The sequence below is a fragment of the Coffea eugenioides genome, chromosome 2, assembly GCF_003713205.1.
Source record: "Coffea eugenioides isolate CCC68of chromosome 2, Ceug_1.0, whole genome shotgun sequence".
In the NCBI taxonomy this organism is placed as follows: Eukaryota; Viridiplantae; Streptophyta; class Magnoliopsida; order Gentianales; family Rubiaceae; genus Coffea; species Coffea eugenioides.
In genome coordinates this window covers 20,160,376-20,182,115 of record NC_040036.1, presented here as the reverse complement: position 1 = coordinate 20,182,115, position 21,740 = coordinate 20,160,376, and the positions used below count along the sequence as shown (strand labels likewise).

Sequence of the window (21,740 nt, the reverse complement as noted above, 5' to 3'; positions counted from 1 at the left end):
TGTACATGAGGGGTATTTATAGAGCAGGAGCGGATGGTAGGACGAAGGTCTTATGCCGGTGGGACCCATGTCCTGCCATTACTGCTCTGCTCCTTGTCAGGAGGTCTGATTCTGACACTGTAGCCGCCTGGACAGGGTGACGGGGAGTCTTGTGTAGTGGCCATTAAGAGTATCAGTGCTTTTCAGATAAAGCACTGGTCTCTGATGCTGTCAGGGGGGTTTGACATCATCAGCGTGCAGCTGAGGTGGTAGCCCGGGGTGCAGAGGTCACCCAAGTAGGAGACCATGGACCGAGCCGAGATCAGGGTCCGGATCGGGGAATGACTGCGCTCGTGTAGGAGACGAAACGAGGTCACCTCGGCCGCAAGGTACTGCCGAGGTGAGCACCCTCATTTAGTTTAGAGATGTGCCGCCAATCTTGTGGGACATAATCATTGAACTTGCTCATTAATTATTGAAGAGGGTTAGGTTAAAGCATCTTTGCCAACTGTTTTTTCCTGCATTTAAACAGTGGTTGATGTTCGTGTGGTATAAAATTTAATTGCTTTCGGCTGACTCTACGCTGTACTAAGCTCTAAAAAAAATTGCTGTACTGAGCTCCAAAAAGCTTTCTGCTGAAGCATATATAAAACAAGACAAATAAACACGAACTAAGCACCTTTCCTGAACAGCTAGACATCTGTTTAAACACAAAACTAGCCCATGCAGGACCATCATTTCCGCATCCTTAAACAATTACATTTCGTTTTTAAGTTTCCTGATTCTATATTGAAATCCGCATTGATTAGCCGCCATGCTAACTCTCATAATTCCTCATCTGCTCTTCATAAAACTTGGGATAAATCTCTAGTTAAAATTCATTTCAATAGGATTGTGCATTACAATGCTTCTGCTACCTCACGAAAATGTGAAAGTACTTGATGGATATGGTAAATACATTAAATCCAATAGTTCCTACGACTATACAGAATTTTTTATTTTTTTATTTTTTATTTTTAGTTTCCATGTCTCAAGTTTGTTATCTGTACTCTACTCAATTACTACTTCTTTGACAGTTGACTTGCTAAACACACACACACAAAGTCGCTGGTAACCTAAAACCATAAAAATGGAATTACGATGAGCATATATATATATATTGTCATTCGTCATTTATGTACTCTAATTCTATTCCTACTTCTACTCTAATCTAATCAAGGAAAGAAAGCACAACTGGACCTACTAGGAAGCCGATGACGGGGATTGAACTACTATAAGATCATACGGAGGCAGAATGCACCCATATAAATTTAAGAAAATTAGATATTATGGCAAATTATTGACCTTCTATCCCGTCAAAATTTAAAGCCTTTGGTCAGCTTAATGCCAGTTGGTTGCATTTATATGATATGACAATTTGTGGAATACCAAAGGGCACTGGTCCGAGTATGGGGCCTTGTCCAAGGCAAAGAAGAGTAAGTACGATGGGCCACGCGATAAAATCTGGGGCCTAAAAAGTATAATAAAAGCCGCCAAAAAAGGATTGAACGTCTTCACCCTCCGTCGGGTATGCCGACATCCAAATTGACCGTGCCCAACTGCCGCCGCGGACTTTCAACTTGTGGTATGAATTACACAATTGGATTGAAACTGGATAACATTTTAATTGGCGAGGCTTTGATCCATACATTAGTTAGCAATTACTAATATTTAGACTCCAAGGAGAAAATTAGTGGGTGGAGTAAATTTCTTTGGAGGCATTCTTGAGTTAAAAATTCGAAGTAAATACCTGACTTCTTCTAAGTTGAATAAGTTTAGCAACAAATAGGGGGCTTTGCCCGCAAAAACGAAAACGTGGTCAACAACCACATTCGTGTGATATCATACGACACGAGGGCATCGACTTAATTGTCGTACCCAGCTACAAATTTTTGTCCGAAGGCCGCCTGAACAGTTGAAAGATTCGCGCTTACAGCTTTACACGGTTACACCACCACCACCACCACCTCATCAGTCAAAGACTTGACATATTGCAATATTGGCCTGACACTTGTACTTACTTTTTCTATTTTAATGAATAATGACGACTGCTTTTCCACTACTTACTAATAATCCTTCATTAAATTTATTCCACAAGGATATTATTATTAAAACTATGCAATATTTTATACTTCGGATTATCTAAAATCCAGTCTCCACACAACACAAAAAAAAAAGTAAAATAGAATAGAATAAAACACTAGCTCTAGTATATTTTATCTTACACGATCTTTGAAAATGAAAATTGTGTTGTACAGGTTTTTTTTTTTTTTCCAAAAAGTAAAAAACAAAAACAAAAAATTGAAGACAATTGACTGACACTAGGACCTTGGTTTCCCCCCGTAGGCATGCTGACAAATGGCCGAAGGCTTCTGCGATTTCAAGCAAAGTTGCGAAGAAACCGGGCATTTTTGTAGGCAATTGTCCCCTAAACTGCCAGAAACTGACGTCCCCGTGCTGAAAAACCCCGCCGGCGGCGACCCATTCAAGAAATTCCCATCCAAAAACAGCCTCTTCAATGACTCCCTCTTGCTGTACACCCACGGGATTGGTCCACGAAACCGGTTGTAACGCAATGACAGAGACGACAACAAAGGGTACGCCGCGAAATTTACGGACAAATACCCTTCGATTCTGTTAAATCCCAGATCGACGGCCACCAGGTCGCTGTTCCCATTCTTAGGCTTCCAGATGTCGACCCGCGTGAAGCTGTTATTCGCCAAGTCCACCTGCTGCAAAGCAGGCAAGAGAAAAAACCAAGCTTCGAGTGTCCCGGAAAACGAGTTCTCGCTGAGTTCAACAACCTCCAATTGAGTTAACCCCTGGAATGAAGTCCTGTAAAGCGGCCCGGACAGATAATTGGCTTTGATCGCCAGCTCAATGAGGTTGGGCGGGAGCTTGGGGAGTGAACCGGTGAGTTTGTTGTAACTCAGGTCGAGCCTTCTCAAGCTGCCGATCGAGCCCCACGAGTTGGGCAGCGATCCCGAAAGATAATTGTGCGAGAGATCAACCGTCTCGAGGGATTTAAGCGCGGTTAAAGAGGGTGGGACTGTGCCGGAGAAGGAGTTGAATCGGAGTACAAGAGTTTGTAGATTGGTTAGGGAGTAGAGCGGTGGGATTGGACCGGAGAATTTGTTGGTTGAGAGGTCGAGCGTGACGAGCTGAGTGAGCTTGGAAATGAGTGGAGTCAGGGTGCCGGCGTAATCAGCCGGGTCGAGGGTGAGCTGGGTTACTCTGTTGCCACTGCATAAAAGACCGCAGGAGAAATAAGCCCGAGGAATGGAGCAAGGGTCGTTGGAGAAGTTCCAGGAGCCAAGGCATGAATATGGCTTAATTGAAGAGGGCTTGATAGCGGCTTTGAAGGCTTTAAGGGCCGTTACATCTGATGAAAAGGTGAGGCCGGACGTAGCTGAAATAATGAAGGAAAAACAAAGAAGGATGAAGAGGAAGAAAGGTGCAGGATTATGGATTTTCCCCGGCAGCTTAGGCATGGTAGAAATGTTGGAAAGTAGCGACGAGGGATCCGGGCAATCGAGCGAGCGAGCGGAGAATGCTAGTAATATATGAGTAGTTAGTCGTAATGGTGAAGTGTGTGAACTCAGGCGGGGAGATTTGATGGCTCCGGATCTTTTGTTACACATTAACATGTAACGACGCTTGTGGTATGTACTCTCGAGTATTGTTTACGTGTTCTTTATAAGAGTTAAATTTAACTTGAGATATTATTGTAGTAATAATTTAGGAGATAATCCGCGTAGCATGAGAGAGAGCTAATGTGTGACAGAAGGCTTGCCTTCATTGGAGATTTGATGATTTCATACTGTACCAAATGTCAACGGATGTTGTTGATCTCCAGTTGGACAGCAGTATATTGCTGTTGCACTCAAAAACTTGGGCCAACATCAATGGCAACATTGGCCCCAGCAAGGAACCTCTGCAACTGCCCCCGGGGCTAGACCACCTGGTCTTGGGCTTCTTCCGGAACTCCAAGGTCAGGTGGTCGAATCCCACTTAACGCCTGGGTGCGGTTGGGGTGGCGCTGTACTCCAGGCGCAGGGGATTAGTCGGGCCGCCTTCGGGTCTTGACCCGGACACCTCTGTGTTGACAAAAAAAAAGGAACCTCTGCAACTGTTCACAGCTTTGTAAAATTATGTGATTGTTGTTGCACTAAAAAACCTAGGGCCAACATTAATGATGACATTGGCCCCAACATTGAAGCTGTGCAGTCATTCACATGGTATATCATGTTTGTGGTATTTTATAGGAAAAATTATGTAAAACTTTTCTCGCATTTCGTTATTTTACATTTAAAATAGTAATTTTAAATAATTTACTAATTTGAGTTAGTAAAATTTGATTCCAATACAAATTTCTGACCACTTTTTATTCTGAAATCACTATATAATCTATATACAATCATTTTTTATGTACAAAAAAATCAGATCCCACTTTTTTAGTGCTAACAATGAATATGGTTCAAATTAGATCTTATTTTGTTAGGGATAAAAATGAATATGAATAGAATTATTTATTTAACTACAAATGGGATCCAACATTTTTGCCCAAAAGAGCAATCATATGTAGGTCATGTGACAGATTTAAACTAAAAAAAGTAATTGAAAATTTATGTAGGAACCAAAAATTACCGACTTGATTTTATACGGAACGTAAAGTTATCATTTTAAAAGTAAAGGAGAAAAAAATTTTATTTGACAAAATGTGCAGGACGTTTTGAATGATTTTCCCTATTTTATAATTTTTTTTCCTTCTTCTTTTATCACTCTGATTTACCACAATGTGATATACCACATTGCAGAAGTTTCGCTGAAAAGCATATAAATTGGATGCACGTGGATAGAAGATTGTTTGAAATAATACTTTAGTATTTTTTTATAACGTAATATATGCGAGAAGAATAAGCTGTTAGAAATATAAAAAAGTAATCAAAAAATATACTTATGATACAAGTGAGATATCATTTGCAAATAATATTTATATCCAAATATTTTCTGATTAGAAGGGATTAATCATTTGTAATCACCAGCATTTAAATTTTTTGTGACCTAGTATGTGCATGTAGCATTTTTTTACAAATATTTTCTCTTTTTTTTTGTGGTTATTTAAGATAGTATTTGCCTGTGTTTATAGTGATATTTAGCATAAGGTGATTTTTTTTTGGGGTAAATTTGATAACAATATAGTCGTCCCTGTGGAAGATTATCCTTAAAATGCATGTAAAAGCCTTTTAAAAAAATGTGATACGAAATTTTAATGCGCGTAAATTCTATTTTTCTTTTTAGCAGGAGAGAAATAGAGAGAAAATAAGGTGAGGGCTACTCATTATTTTTCATTGTTAAAATGTTAAAGAACAAAAGCACAACGCCAGTAGAATCTAAACTCGTTCCACATTTTTCCATTCAACTTCTGAATAAAGGTATAAAAAGAAAAAGATATAATTAACTTTCCATTTTTTCCCCTTCTCCCATGAATTGCCTTTGTGAGTATATATATATTTTTTGGCTTAATTCAAGTGTAGTTTCTCTCTTGACTTGAGTTTTTCCTTTTGTCATTTACATCTCTGGGTGTAGTTCCCAAACTAAGCCCCAAATTTTGCAACAATTTTGTCAATTTCTCTTACTAAAGTTTCTAGCCTGTCACACAATAGAAAATGTTATTTGCACTCTATTTTTTGCTAAAGACAATTTTACTATTATTTTATTACACAGTCTAATAAATAAAAATCATATAATAAAATGGATAGTGAGGATGTTATTAATAAAAAAGCAGAGTGGCATTAACAATCCTCCAATTATAAACTGCATCTTTAAAGATGGTAAAAAGCAAGTTGGAGCGACACTTCAACCAAGAAGGAATTTGTAGTGCGCAGACAGGATCATACTGATCACCCAAAGTTTCTGAGAAGTAATAATAATGTTACATAAAAAAGTGAGTACTAAAAGCGAAAAATGAAACCGCATTGTCGTTCTTCGAGTAACAGTTCATCATTGTACTTCCTCTTTTAAGGTATTAAACCTTTCCCATGGTAGCATCAGAATCCTCTCAGGCATATATATTAAACCTTCCCCTTTCGTTATTGTCCTTGTCATTCCGTACTCAGATATTTCAGACGTTTAAGTGTGTGAGTTGTCGAAGCGACAAATGTTAATGGAAAGCCGGCGAGTTGGTTGGTCTACGGGTCTCAATTATCAGTGGTTTAATTCCCTGAGGTAAACTACCCTCTAACTTGAGTTTCAGGAGGTTCAGGATGTGGATGGGGGTACAGGCAATCATAGGACCAGTGGAATGGAGGGACTGGGGGGCTGGAAGGAACCGGAGGGGGGATGGGTTAAGATCAATTCTGATGCAGCTGTGCAGCAGCAGACAGGAAGAGCTGGTTGGGGGATGATTGCCAGGGACTGTCTTGGAAATGCTTTGGGTGCTTGGGCTGTGCCTAATACAAGTTGCTCTAGTGCTAAGCAGGAGGAAGCGTTGGCCTTGAGATCTGCTATGCTGATGGCAAAACAGCAGGGTTGGAGAAGAGTGGTGTTTGAATCAGATTGCAAGCAACTCATAGATGGCATAAATAAGGGGGATGGGGATTCTGTTATAGCAACTATTTTGTTAGATATTGCTAGTTTGAAATCAAATTTTTACGAATGTTGTTTTTCCTTCACAAGGAGGATGAACAACTCTGTTAGTCACTCTTTGGCAAAATTAGCCTTAAGCTTGGATGGTCCTGCTGAATGGAAGCTTGTCTTCCCAGCTTGGCTGCTTGATCTACTTCAAGCAGATTGTAGGGGCAGTTGCTCCAATAGTTTGTAATCTGTTTTGATATATATCAAAGTGTTACCGGTTTGGAAAAAAAAAAAAACTACCCTCTAATTTCACCCCTACACTTTCCTTTCCGATGACCACCGGATGGATTGTTATTTTTTAAAAATTTTAAAAATATATATATATATGGTAATGATTTGATATATGTGAAATGAAAAAGAGATTGATTATTTCTGCATATAGCTAGCTTTAGTATTTGGTGCTTACTTCATGGTGTAATCCTGCAAGACGTCCAGAAACAAGTCACTCATGCGTTTGCAGTTTTTCTGTATATATATATATATCTGATTAAATAGTTCGTGCATGACGAACAATCTCCAGAAACACCTGATCAGCAGACAAAAATGAATTTTCTTACCCCAAAAAAAAAAAAGGAAAGCAGAAAAATGGATTTCAGGAAGATTTACCTGCTTGTAGCTTTACACATTTCAGACTGGTAAACGTAGCTGTAATCAGTTTCCACAAAGGGGCTCGTATTACATGCCACCGCCGCTTGCAGCCGCGTCTCGTGCTGATCCTTCTTGATGGCATGCTTGCTTTGCTTGATTGGATTGGGAGATTTGAGTTTAAGATAATGAAGCTCGTGAGAATGATATTAACTTTCCGAGCAAAATTAACTCTTTAATTAATGGTGCGTCAATTATCATTAACATAATAAAAACTAGAGGTCAATATACGTATCCTAGACAGCTGAATGACTCAGTATTCATAATCACTAAATCCAATTGTTTAGGGTGATTGTCTGCCCGGATATCAGAGATGTTTTCGCTTTACCACTTGTTGGATATTTTAATAAAAAATATCACATATTTATTTTGAATTCAAATTAAATAAATTACAAATTCTTTAAATAGATTTTCAGTTACACATTAAAACATTTAAATGTGTAACTTATGGGATTTATGTCTTGCATTTGTAACTTATGTAATGATTAGGTTTTATGAATTCATTTAGTAATTTTTTACCGTTATACAATGAATCTAGACTTTTCAATTTGTAACTGAAATATGGGTCTTAATTCCTATTAATGTTGGAATTCTAATATTCCTAATTTCTTAGCCTATATATAAGTCATTTATCAACCAAACCAAATATATACTTTGCTATCTCTATACTACCTTCTATTTTTTTTCCTCCACTACTATAAGAGTTTATAGGGCAAAGAACAGTGTTAGTGTGAGGTTTCTGTCTTGCTCCAATAGTATAGATTGGAGTAGACTACAGTGTGCAAAAGGCTGGGCTGTTGTATCCTGGAGGCGACGTGCTGAGCCCTACTACACCGGAGATACTCCGTAGGGGCGCGAATCGTCTTAAAGAGAGCGACCTAGTCCGCGCCTCAACCTATGCAAAATCAACATTTTTATGGTACAAATTATTTGCATTTTTAATGCAAGATTAAGGTATGAATTTTTGTTAATTTATTTGTTAAATTTTATTAGAGAAATTTGTGACTTGTATGATTTATTTTGGTCTAGAACCAACACCACTTGAGCCAAATAACCCTTTTTTTTTCTTTTTTTTTGGGTGTTTTTTTTTTCTGGGGTGGGTTTTTAGGGGGGGGGGAGGGGTTCAAAACTCAAGCCATGTAACTGCTTGAGACTTGAAATAAACATATATTCTAATGTAGGGAAAGGAGAGAGAGAGAGAGAGCTTTACGATCTGAAATTGTCTGCTTATTGCAAAATTCAGTTCAATTTGAGTACTGGATGCCCCTACTCGAATTTCTTTGACATCCAATTGTTTATGCCTATTCATTTATGGATTTGGCCAGCAAGAGTGTCACAAGCACTAGTTAAGAATGGGTTCAAGTATTAATTTTTTTGTAAAATTAATTTAGAAAACTGTTTTAATGCACATGTGTGATAAATATGAGTGTTCATATTTGTATGGTAAGTTTTGTGTGCATTTATTTATTTAAACCTAGTTAATGAACTTTTTTTTAAGAGTAAATTCTACATGCACTAATACATTTGAAATGCATTTCATATAAATTTACATTTAAATTTTAAGTTTTGCATGTGTATCATGGATCAAGGCTTGATGTATGCATTTAGGCAACTCATATTTGGTAAGAAAATTGAATTGATAATTTGTGTACATTTAGTTAACTTAGAATAATTCAATTCATTTGGTTAATGGCTAATTGAATTTTCTTTGTAAGCAGATATTTACACCTATTTAATGGCTAATCGATTCATTTGGTTGGCCAATCTTATACACACTAATCCTTTCGTACCAAAACGTCAGATAATTAATTTAATTCATAATGAAAAATAATTGATTAGCCATTAACTAGGTGTAAATCCTCGAATATTTATTCACTTTCTCTCCCATTTCACTTCATAACTAATTAATTTATCAAAACCTCGGATAATTTATTTATGTTAATGCATTCAAACGTAGAATTTTGCATTAAATGTATACAAATTATCGATAATTGAATTTTCTTACGAAAACCTCAGATAATTGAATCGATTAGTCACTAAGAATTTTTTCTCGCTTCATTTAAATATTGTTCAAAATTTTCAAATTCTAGATAAAAAGGTTTAACCCTTGACCTGATTGATTAAACCACAAATGCGAACAAGAAACTCGTCTCATGTACTGAATTTGGATTTGAAGCATTGGCTCAATGTTTCTTAATGGGGGCTCATTTGTGAAGATAAAACTAATATTTGTAGAAATATGTAGTAAACTAATAAATTGAGGAAATTTATGAAGAACTAATCAAGTTTATACTATCAATGAAAGGATTCTTTTTACATAAGTGGTATTGAATAGGTGCTTAAAATTGAACTTAAATAAAACATCATTTTAGGTTTTCAGAGCAGCAAGTCATGAGGCCGAGGTACTAGAGGTTTTATGTTTATATCTTCTCATCCCTTCTCCGCTTTTTAAGTTTTAACCTTCCCCTGTTGGATCCAAAAAATAAAAGGCGAAGAGGGTCCACTTGCAACATCTTAAATTTTGGGGCCAGCGGTACTTTGGTCAAGTTACAAGGGACGGAATTGTATTCAACTCCATATGAAATTTATATGACGATTTAGCCAATGCCCGTCATATCGCTCTCCCAAGTATCTGGGAGTTCGCTTCATATAGGGAGGGCTGAAAATTAATCAAGTTGGTACTTGAATCGAGTTTGATTTTATAAGAATTAGATAAAACTTGGTTCATTTAGTAAGAACTAGTTCAAACGTGATTCATTAATTAGTCAAATTAAATTTGAACAGTATTTTATGTTCGAACATATTCAAATTCGATAAAAACTGATTCAAACTCGGTTTGACAAATAAACAAATCAAGCATTAACAAAATTTTAAATTCGTTAAAAAAATCAAACAACCTTGAACGCTAGGGTATTCGATTTAATTAGATTTGATTATACCCTTATATGGGAAGTAGGGTTGCAAATTAATTGAGTCGAGTCGAATTTTAGTCTAATCAAGTCGAGTTTCGACTCAATTTTATCACACATGAATTTGACCTCAACGAACTTTCAATATAAAACTCAAACTCAAGCCCGATCTCAAATGCGAGCTTAGCTTAGCTTGAACTCGAGTCTACTTGAGCTAAAAAAAAATAAAAAATAATTATTTTACTTTGTAAAAAAGAAATAAAATATTTATTTTCCCTTAATAAATAATAAAAACATTATTGATATATATATATATGTAATTTCACTGTTTTAATAAAAAATAAAAAATTTATAATTGGCTTGTGAGTCGAGCTCAATTTCCTTATACTTGGCTCGAGTTCAATAGTCTGACTATCGAGTCCGTGTCAAATTTTGACTGAATCGACTTCCAAATGATTTGATTCATTTGTAACCCAAAATAAAAAATAAAAAATTTATAATTGTACTTGTGAGTCGAGCTCAATTTCCTTATACTTGGCTCGAGTTCGATAGTCTGACTATCGAGTTCGAGTCAAATTTTGACCGAATCCACTTCCAAATGATTTGATTTGTTTGTAACCCAACCCAGGAGCGTGTTTTCTCAACCACACAACTATCCCCTGATACGTAAACCTTTCCTTAGTTAATATATTTCCCTCAAAGTAATTGTATGACAAATTTGCATCGTCCTGATATGATATAATAATCTTCTGGATTTGACTAAACCCACCACTAATCTGCGAAGCGCCTTCATAGCGCGTGCTCGTACATCCCTCCACTGAGTCGAATGAATCCGACAGAGAAGTGAGTACAGAGACTCCTAGTCCATTTGCAATAGTTGCAGAATTCAGAATACAAAGGAAAGGCCTGGCTATGGCGCGCCCAATCAAATTCACGCTGTCTATCCTGCTGGCATGCGCCGCGGTGCACACTATCCTCCCACCAATTACTGCTTCTAATTCCGCCTACCCGTCATCATACGGCCTCGAAACCACCACCGACGACCTCATCCCCGTCCGACGCGAAGTCTATGGTGATGGCAGAATATTCGATATCTCTCATCGTTACCACCCTGACATGCCGAATTGGGGCTCAAGCGACGGCATCGGCCAGTTCTTATGGCTTCCCTACAGCATGAAGAATAATTCTGAAGCTAATAACTCCCAAATGAAGCTCCCAACTCACACTGGTACTCACGTCGACGCGCCGGGACATGTGTTCGATCATTACTTCGATGCCGGCTTCGACGTCGATACTCTGGACCTCGAAGTCCTCAACGGTAACCAACGCCCCTAATTTCTCACTCTTCAATATTGGTAATTTTGTATTTCTACTTCCCGTTTCGCAATTTTGTAAGCATTGGTGTGTGATACCTGCTGAGTGCCGCCACCTGCTTGATTAAATTACAAACAGCATTTCGAAGTTTTATCATCTTGCTGCCCAGCACGTGCATCACACGTCATAAGCTGTGGGTTTTGTGGTGCATACTAGTAATTAGTTAAAACCGCCAAGTGGTTTGAGGTGATGAACCAGCTGGATTGAATCAAGGGAATCCCGCTTATCGACGTGTACTGAGTTGGCTGCCACCTTAAATTAAATCAGTAAAATGGTCAGGGTGAAATTCCTATGAAAATAATAGGTTTTTCAGTTCAAAGGATTTTACCTGAGCCGGGCCACGCCACTTTATAACTGTTGGCGAGAACATTCACATTTCCATTTTACTGTTAGCGAGGGGCAATAGTCTATGCCCTGGATAAGCATGAAAACGTGGCATGGAGATTATTGTAGACTTGTAGTGCAGTAAACGGATAGAGTTAACTTTTCTTTTTTAATAAAGGACAAAAGTTAGGTGCCTAAAACTGTGTGATAATCAGGGTATCTGTTGATGCTTTAAAAACATGGAAAGTGAACCAGAATAAAAAATCACAACCATGAGAAGATGCTCTTGGGTTTGGTTTCATTGTCCCCGCTTTCAATAAAATATCCATCACAGGATCCCTTTCCTTTCAACAGCTGGACTTTTCAAGGACATGTTATTAGGCAATCATATCTACTGGGACACTTCTAGTCATTTATTCCAGTTGATTTCTCTGGGAAGCAAAAGAAGATGAGGGCTCTTATCGTGTTGTTGGTATGTACGGAGCTGCTATCTTCGGCGCTTTCATCGGCTGATGATGCATACCCAACTGGCTATGGTGATGAACCAGGTGCTTGTCTAAAAAATATTGGTAACTTAAGGCCTGAGAGGAGAGAAGTTTACGAAGGTGGAGAAATAATTGATATCACCCACCCCTTTACTCCTGAAACACCTGTGGGAACTCCTGATGGTATAGGAGAATACCTCACTCTTTTGTTAAGCATGAAGAATGGGTCGGATTATAATTTCTCTGAGCTGAAAATACCTGTTCATGCTGGCACTCATGTTGATGCTCCGGGGCATATGTATGATCACTACTATGATGCTGGATTTGATATTGACTCCCTAGACCTCAGAGTTCTAAATGGTATTAGTTGCGAACTTGCTCCCTTTTTTAGCTGATATTACCACTATCAAAATTATTTTGGCCGTGTAACATAGGATTAATACAAATGTCAGTATGTTCTGTACTGAAGTAAATTTGTCCTTTACTTTTTGGTTGAATATTGTGCTTCCAAGCAAGGATTAGACATCGGGACCTAATCAGAACTTCTTGTTTCTTATGGTTGTTCGTGGGACTTTTGGCTCCTTCTTTGTTTACTACATTATACTCAAAGACGGTTTCATTTTTTCTATTTATTATTTATTTTTTAATATTCTAATTTGGGTGTTTATACAGTAAGTTATCTGCTCTTTGTTTGACCATTCCTTATGAGGATTTCTACTTTTCATTCATGGGTCAAGTACTTTTGCATGGGTTATTTTATTCTAGTGAAATTCTGTTGTGTGTGTGATATTTCTCCTGGTGACTTTGCAAGTGTGCCCTTTCCTTGTGAATACTTTGATGCATTAGTTTTGGGCCTCTTCTCTTGTGTATGAATAGCTTGAATGCATACTCATTTTTCACATATTTTCCTCTATGCTATTTGCTGAGTCATTGTTTTCTGTGGTTTAATAGGTGCATAATTTTCCCTACCATGTTGCTTTTCATTGTGCAGGTCCTGCGTTGCTAGTTGATGTTCCAAGGGACAAAAATCTGACAGGTATAATAACGCAGCAAAACTTCGTAGCTTTGCTAATCTCTGAATCACCAAATAACATTGTCTTTTTTCCTTTTTCCTTTTTAATTCCAGCTGAAGTTATGAAGTCCTTGAATATCCCCCGGGGAGTAAAACGAGTACTTTTCAGAACGTTAAACACTGACAGGTTATTTCATTAGTCCACATTGTGGTTGAGATTTATACTTTGTGGATGCTATAGCTTGTTACAATTGATCAAAGTTCATGCAACAAATATATCTCAAAATTCTTAGCAAAAACTAATAGAGCCCATTTAAGTGATTGAAATATGGGTTTTGTCATCTGAAGCATCTTATCAACGTGTAGTAGTTGATGCTTCATGTATTGGTAATTCTGATGTAGATAACTGAATGATTTTTGTCAAATATGCTTTGCTGTCCGCATTTTTTTGGTTAAAGTTAAAAACGTAGGAATTGAGAGGAACCGAATTGTTTTATAATAATATATGGTAACGGTTCCCTATTATAGACCTTAATCCTTCGCTTCCAAACCCCACCCACCTACATACAACAGGGATTAGGGAGACCCTGCTAAATGAAAGATTGTAGACATTGAGAGTCTTCCTACGTTTTTCTGTCTGCCTTCTGATACTAAATAAGCTTGGGGATTTGATTTTTAAGATGAATGATGATTTCATTCTACCTTGCTCCCATTAGCGAACCATTACAAGTTGACCAAATCTATTGTGAGATTGGAAAAGGCACGGTTCAAGAAAAATTACAAATTCCATGGAAAAGTCATCCCTGATGACTTCCAAACAGAGAACCCGAGATACCAGATATTGTGGGCACACAGTTCTGACTTCTGAGGAAGTAAGAAGTTTCAGTCTAGATTTAGCATGATTTGTTTGGTTTCAGTTCCATGCTTGAATTACTTTAGATGAGAAAGGAATCTAGCTAGAGGTTTTGATGCATGTGTGCTAATGTAAAAGTGCACATTACTTCCCACCATGCAAAATAAGAAATTTTAGATTTATGCATAATGTTGGATCCTGCTGCTCTTGTAGCATTGGCCAGATAATCAACAAGTTATCAGAGGGTCTTGCATCAGATGGTTTTAGGTTTTAGTTTCAAAAGCCATTAGTTGATTGAAAACTAATTCTTACTAGTGGTTGGGTTTGAACTGCTAATTTTCTTGTAGTAGACAATAGTTCAAATGTCAAGTGGAAGGCTAATAGGTCCCCCTTTTGGGGGGGGAGGGGGGATGAGATTTATGATCTCCAGCACTGTGGCAGGTCACTTTACCAGTGGAAGGATGCTTTACTGCTGGTGAGACTTTCTGTTTCAGATTATCTTTGATTTACTCCAAGCTAATTCCATTTTCAGGCGCCTTATGTTGAAGAAGGAGTTTGATACTAGTTATGTGGGATTCATGAAGGATGGAGCACAGTGGCTCGTGGATAACACTGATATCAAACTTGTTGGTGAGCTAGATTATTGTGATTCTGTAGCTTCCTGGTGTATTTTGTTGAGAGTAATATTTATATTCGCTGCCATGGCAATTACACTTATTCTGTTGTAAAACATAATGGGCACTTCACGTGACTAATAATGATGATCAATATCTGCTGAATACAGTATGTTCTCCCTTCACTTGGACCCTTAGTTATAATGAGCATGACACCTAAATTAATCACCTGAATACATGACCACAAATGAATTATTTTTGTTGGAATTGCTGTTATATTCATATGTTTACTGTGCTGCATGGAAATATTATTTTAACTTGTTATGCTGCTGTAACACCTGAGTTAATTGCATAGAATACACTAAGGCAACTGGATATTTTTGTTGGCATTGCTATAGTTTTCACATGTCCACCATGCTCCACAAAAATGTTACTCAAACTGTGCTCTTGTTAGCCATTTCCATATACATGTATATTGCTAAGGTTTTGATATTTTTGCCAAGACACAGTAAGTTAGTTGTGCCGGATTAATTTTCTTGAGGACTGAGTCATATTTCTGATTCTAGTTCGTGAATATCAGATATTAACTTATATAGGAAGCACCATGTCCATATCAACCTGTTGAATTCTAGAGATTCAGGCAGTAACAATATTTCAGGGTGTCATGAACAACGATCAAGACCAATGTCATTCGGTCTTGTACCACTGGAGAATTTTGTGGATTATTAAGTTCAGTCATGATGCATAGGAGAATTTTCTCTCATGAGTTATAGGAAAAAAAAAACATTTTTGTTAATCTATTTGGTTGTTTGGCTTGTAGGAATTGATTACTTATCTGTTGCTGCATTTGTTGATCTGATCCCTTCGCACCTTGTTTTCCTGGAAAGCAGGGTAATATTCTCTACCTTGCCAGCTTAAACATTTTATCTCAATTACAGTCATAATCATCTTCCCCCCCTCCCCCCCCTCTCTTTTGTGGAATTGACTTGTTTCCTACTTGGATGATTTTCCAGAATTCACCATTTTATATTGGGGAAAAACATAAAAACAGTTAGTAGGTTCACCATGCTGGCATTGCTGATTTGAGAATTTTTCTGTTTACATTATAATTGTTGAGATGGTGCAGGAAATCATTCTTGTGGAAGGCTTGAAATTGGATGGGGTTCAACCAGGAATTTATACTGTGCATTGCTTACCTCTGAGGTTGCTTGGTGCCGAGGGATCACCCATCCGATGCATCCTTATCAAATGATATGCCCTAAGATATTTTCATTACCGTCTGGTAAGTTGCCCTTGAGTCATATTTGCTTTTCCTTGCACTTGTGTTTTCTGTGTTGGAGTGAAGCTGGTTGATACTCATCTTGAGCTGGAAATTAGCACTTAGATTTATAATTTGTTTCTGAGCTCTCTTTCACCGGTTCATCTGCAACTCACACATTTGCATGGATATTTTCCGGAGGCTAAGGATACTTGAGAGTGGGTGGACATGCGGAGGATCAGTGCTGCACGTAGGTGTAATATCATTTGTCATTTGTACTAGAAATGCTTGTCAGGAAGACGGTGTGAGCGGAATATATAATTTGCTATGGGTAATAATGATTGGATAGGACGTTATTGAAATAATTACTTGCCTTGTGATATATGTAAAATAAAGAAACGATGGGAAATGATATTCCTATCTTCGGACTGCGTTGAGCAAGATTATCCGATCCTATGTGTCAACGTTTAAAGACCAATTTACCCAACATCTCTATCAACATCAGCACTGTTATTATCTTCTCTACTCTCTTTCAACCACTGTGACAACCCTCCTCTCACACCTCCGCCACTATTGGCTTTACCTAAAAGAGAGCAGCCATGAGCCTGACCAGTTGTTGTCATAAAATATCTAAGTGGGGGGATTTTGAAGACCATAAAGCCTTTTTATCAAGATACTACAACAAACGTAATCATCGGTTCTATAATTTAAGTGTTGCTCAGTTTCATAAGGATGGGTTTACTGCTTCACTCATATGGGAATGGGATGGGATGATAGAGTTGAAATTAATGAGCGGTTGAAAATTGAAATATATTTAAATCAAATTAAGTTTTTTCCGGAAATGATTTGAATATTCTCTCATGTGGCTTCTCCAATTGTTAAGAGTTTATTATAGCAAAGTGATGGAGGAGGGCAACTGATGGAGGAGGGAGAGTAGACTTGAATTTCACATCCTCAAACCCATGATTTTTTTTTGTTTTTTGGGTTTGATATTTATGTGGATGCCACATCATCAAAAATTATTATCCACATGCGTGGATACCAGAGAGTGTATCAATATTGAAAAAATAAAAAATTGTGTTAAAAAATATGATTACGATACAAATAAATAATTCCTATTCACCGAATAATTTTTTGACAAATAATTCCTATCCAAGTCGAATCAGTCCTTTGCACGCATCAGTGACGCAAATGTCCCTTACTTTGATTTACCAATTGTCCCCAACTTTCAGTCAACATTTTTACTGAATCAATCAAGCATGATGTGCTCCTCGTAGCTAATCAGACTGGTTTCGTAGTATGGTAATTATCAGTAAGTCTCGTGATCGGCTTTTGTGTACTATCTCATTGTATATTTTTGAGGTAAGATTTTATGCAGATTTAGAAGATTAATCTGATCGAAAGGTTGGGATATTTCTAAGTAAAAATAAAAAATCAAGCATGATGCAGGAATAGACAAACAAAAGAGTGACCGTCAAATTATATAGGAACAATAATAAGTATCCGCTGAAGCCATTTCGTTCATTGTTTGTTGGCGCCTCACTTTCAGTATGAAAGGGGAAACAAAAAAAAACTGAATTCGCTGCCTTGGGGCTTTTGATAGCAAAGCCGAGGAAGCGGTTGAGTGGGTTAAATTGGACTTTGGTTTTATCTTTGATTTGTAGGTGAGGAGGAGGAACGTAAATGTTTGAGTCGGTAACGGAGCAATGAGGGGCGCATTGACGTGATGGACGGGGAGAAAGAGCGGACAGCTCTATGGGGACCTTATGGCTTAAGGTCTATTTGATAACATAAAAAAATGTTGAATCTGAACTTTTTCAGACATTTATGTTTTGAGTGTTTGATAAATGAAAATTCATTTGCTGAACTTATTAATTAGTGCTGAACTTGTGTGTATTTTTTCAGCACAAGAATCCTAACTGAATGCTTAATTCTGATAAGAATAAATAGAATTACTTTAATTACCTTATTTTATCTACCAAATCTACCCTTATTTATTAATTATGTTCAAAATTCTTATATAATTAAACAATCGAATATTCTCTACCTAATGATTTTCTATTTTTTTTTTCTCCCTTTTGAATGACTTTCACTTATTCTCCATACTTCTCATATAATATAATTCATCTTTTATATTAATTTGATTTAAAAATAAATATTGTCATTTTCATACCGAACATTTTTATCTAATTAAATCATAGGTCCTATTTCTTTTTTGGATGAAAAGATATAAGGGCAAAATTATCAAATTTAACTTATTAAGCATTCAGTTATAAATATTTATCCAACAGTATAAATAGGTTTAGTATTAAAATTCAGACATTCATAAATTTTTTTTAGTATTTAAAATTCAGCAAATTAATTGTTTCAATATTCAGATTTCAGAATTTAAACATCAAAATTCAGATTCAATTTTATTAAACGGAACCTTAGTTTAGGAGTTTAGGATAGAAAAGAGATGGGGGGAGAAGCTTAAGTTATGAGTAAGGCTGTCAACGACCCGGACCCGGACCGGACCTGCCAACATTTTCCGGGTACGGGTAGGTATATAGAACCAAGATCCGGACCTATTTTATCTAACAGAAAAACAGGTCGGATACGGAATATACCATTCCGGCCCGTATTAGATCCGAACCAGTTTTAATTAATTAATAATTAAAAATTATACCAATAAATCACCAAAAGTCGTACACCATGTATTTCATTCCCCAATTTTTCGAACCCTAATACCCCCGCCGCCGCACATCTCCCTCTCACTCTCTTTTCTCTTTTGCTGTGCCTCCACCCCCCGCCAGTCCGCCGTGGAACAGGCGAAGCCAAATCCATCTCTGACGGTTGCAGCTCCAAAGAAGCCCAGCTCTTTCAGGCTTCTAGCAGTTTTTGTTTTGCTCTGTCTGTGGCTTCACCTGTGACCAGAAAAATAGGGAGAAAGTTGTCAATGCTTTTCGGGGGAGTTCTGTTTCTCGCCGGGGCTTTGCTCAATGGATTTGCTCGGAAGGTTTGGATGCTGATTGTCGGGCGTATTCTCCTTGGTTTTGGTATTGGATTTGCCAATCAGGTAAAAATATAGTTCAGATTCTCTTTTTTACCCCGGCACAAAATCATCATTTCTTTTGCTTCCTTTTGTCAGTGTGTGTGAGTTTCAGAGTTCCGATGTTTGGTGTGCAAAAGTTGTGGAATTCTTTGCTTTCTTTGGGTTCGGATAAAGAGATTTGCATGTTTTGATGGTCCCCTTGGTTTGTTTTGTTTTGATGTGGTATGAGTTGTTTATACGGAACAAAGAACCATTTTTTTTAAAAAAATATTTCCTTTTTCTAAAAAATCGCATCTTCTAATTTTGTGGGCTTGTTTGGCTTTCTCAATATTTTTTTTCAGTTTTTGGTTTGTTCCTTGTATGGTAAGTATAGAGGTTTTGAACCAAAACTTGACTTGCGAACTTACAAGTTGTTGGTCAAAAAGCTGTGTCCCAAATCTGATTCGGAGTTTATTACACAGATCATGCTGATGAAGTAGCAAAGTTCCATTTTAATGATGTAGCAAAACTAGGCTTTTTGACGGGCCTTATCCGGGTAGGCCAGACCCGGACCCGGGACCCGGCGGGTGCAATTCCGGGAGAAAGATTAAGAAACCTGTCGGGTATTTGGGTCGGGTCCAGAATTAATACAGTATGACATGTCCGGGTCTAGATTTATCAATTTCGGCCCGAACCCGACTCGTTGACAGGCCTAATTATGAGAGAAGAGAAGGAAAGTGAGAGAATTGTTATGTTGTTCGAGAGTTTTGAGAATTAATAAAATAATTTTAAATATGGAAGTTATTAAATTTTTGTTCAAGATTTTTTAAAAAATAAAATAGGTATTTTAAAAAAATTTCACAAACTTCCTCAAACTTTCTCTCTATTTTCAACCAATTTAGAAGGAAAATTTTTGCCTATTATTCATCCTTTTGAATCCTCTTATTTCCTTTCTTTTCTGTCTTATTAAAAAGGGATAATTTCAGATACCTCCCTTGAGGTTTCTGACAGTTTCACTGCTCTTCCCTATGGTTTCAATAATACCACAACCCTCCCTTAAAACTAGATAGGCAATGCCAAAATAGACTCAATTTAAAAATACAAACAATAAAAAATCAGTAGTTGCAGAGAGAAACAAGTGTATACCACAAATGCCCTCATTATCTTGCATTAATGAGCTAATCTCATGTGAAAAAAAAACAGGAAATTTAAGAAGAATGAAACTTTTGGGGGGGGGGGGTGTAAGTGAGACCAATGCATTCATTAAGGTCTGAACGACAGTAGTGAACAAAATGGAAGGCAACGGCTCTTTCTGGCAGTTAGTTCTAACGTCCATATGCAACGGCCAGTCCAAAAGGCTATTTATGAGAGTAAAATGCAGCAGCAAGAGATGCAACAAACAGCAACAAACAAATGTTAATTTCTGAGATGCAACTGAAGTGTTTGGTGTTGGATGAATTGCAGCAGCAACAAACACACGCACAAATAGCCAGTTCAAGCAGCAGAGGTGAATTCTGGAATTCACCTACATTATTTACAATTAGAAATAGATACTGTCGATGTAATCGCAAGGTAACCATTAGCAGCTCAACTATTTGGTTACTCAACTAGTTTTCATTGATTTTATTCCCAAGGACAAAAAAAATCTTGCTGTTACAGGGAAGTTTGAAAAATCTTGTTTACTTCAACAAACATATTCATTATTTGGACATGGAATCTGGATGTTTCCAGCTCTCTTCCGTTAAAATATTATAAGTATATACAGGTAAAAAATGAACACAAAACAATGAGACACTAGAAAACTTGAGCAGAAGGACCATTTAGTAAGACAGTGTTGGGTAAATAAAAAGTTATGAACACCATCACAAAAAGGCGGCTCCAATACACTTGCTCATTACCCTAGAATATATTGTATGTGTTCATCTTTAGATATTCATGTATAGTTTCTGTTTGGTCTAGAAATTTCGTAGAGGACAGTCTTGGCCATCCCTTGCTTAACAAAAATAATTAAATCTGAGAAAATAAACCCAGTCCACTACTTTAGTTCATGTTATGTACCATTGACTTCATTTTATGCTTCTGAAATCAAATTACAATGTTAAGAAATTATACTAAAGATGTTACCTGACTTTCAGTTGTTTTCCCACAGAAGAAAGGTATATCAGTTGACAGCAATTCTAGCCTTAAAAGTGGAGACACTTGGACAATGTATATCTGTGGACACCAGAAGTTCAGTAAACGAAATATTCGCTTATGATCATGCTGGAAAGCTGCTACGCCCCTTTTTCCATCAAAGAAGTTAGATCATCCGCAAAACATTAGAAACATATTCCAGTCCAGGACCTGACAGTGAGATGCAGAAAGGGAACATGTGGAAAGAACAAACATCTGATGAAATAATCACAAGGAGAAGGAACTGTAAGCGTGGCGCAAACTCACTTCAGGAAACACCACTTGCTCTTATGAGTAGTTCTTCAGGTGTTTATCCAAAGGATCACAAATGCAGTGCTATGCAATGATTGAAGATGTTTATTGGATCACTACTTTGAAATCAAGCTATCTGAGTGATCTGGGCTCGTGTCAACAAAGCCTACATACA

General features: G+C 37.3%; 2 protein-coding genes across 3 annotated transcripts; one reads left to right on the top strand and one right to left on the bottom strand.

Annotated features, from left to right (window-relative positions):
* Window positions 1-2,103: 2,103 nt before the first annotated feature.
* LOC113760672 (probable LRR receptor-like serine/threonine-protein kinase At1g34110) lies at window positions 2,104-3,697 on the bottom strand. Its single transcript, XM_027303347.1, has one exon. The coding sequence runs from the start codon at window positions 3,663-3,665 to the stop codon at window positions 2,340-2,342; it is 1,326 nt and encodes a 441-aa protein (XP_027159148.1). The 5' UTR covers window positions 3,666-3,697; the 3' UTR covers window positions 2,104-2,339.
* Window positions 3,698-10,966: 7,269 nt separating this feature from the next.
* On the top strand, window positions 10,967-16,615 carry LOC113760798 (cyclase-like protein 2). Of its 2 annotated transcripts, none has more exons than XM_027303527.1 (7): window positions 10,967-11,526; window positions 13,383-13,427; window positions 13,518-13,590; window positions 14,789-14,886; window positions 15,691-15,761; window positions 15,997-16,152; window positions 16,330-16,615. In XM_027303527.1, the coding sequence occupies exons 1-6, from the start codon at window positions 11,121-11,123 to the stop codon at window positions 16,120-16,122; spliced, it is 819 nt and encodes a 272-aa protein (XP_027159328.1). In that variant the 5' UTR covers window positions 10,967-11,120; the 3' UTR covers window positions 16,123-16,152; window positions 16,330-16,615. The 2 variants fall into 2 exon arrangements, with proteins under 2 accessions (XP_027159328.1, XP_027159329.1); XM_027303528.1 differs by lacking the exon at window positions 10,967-11,526 and adding an exon at window positions 12,155-12,751.
* The last annotated feature ends 5,125 nt before the right edge of the window (window positions 16,616-21,740 follow it).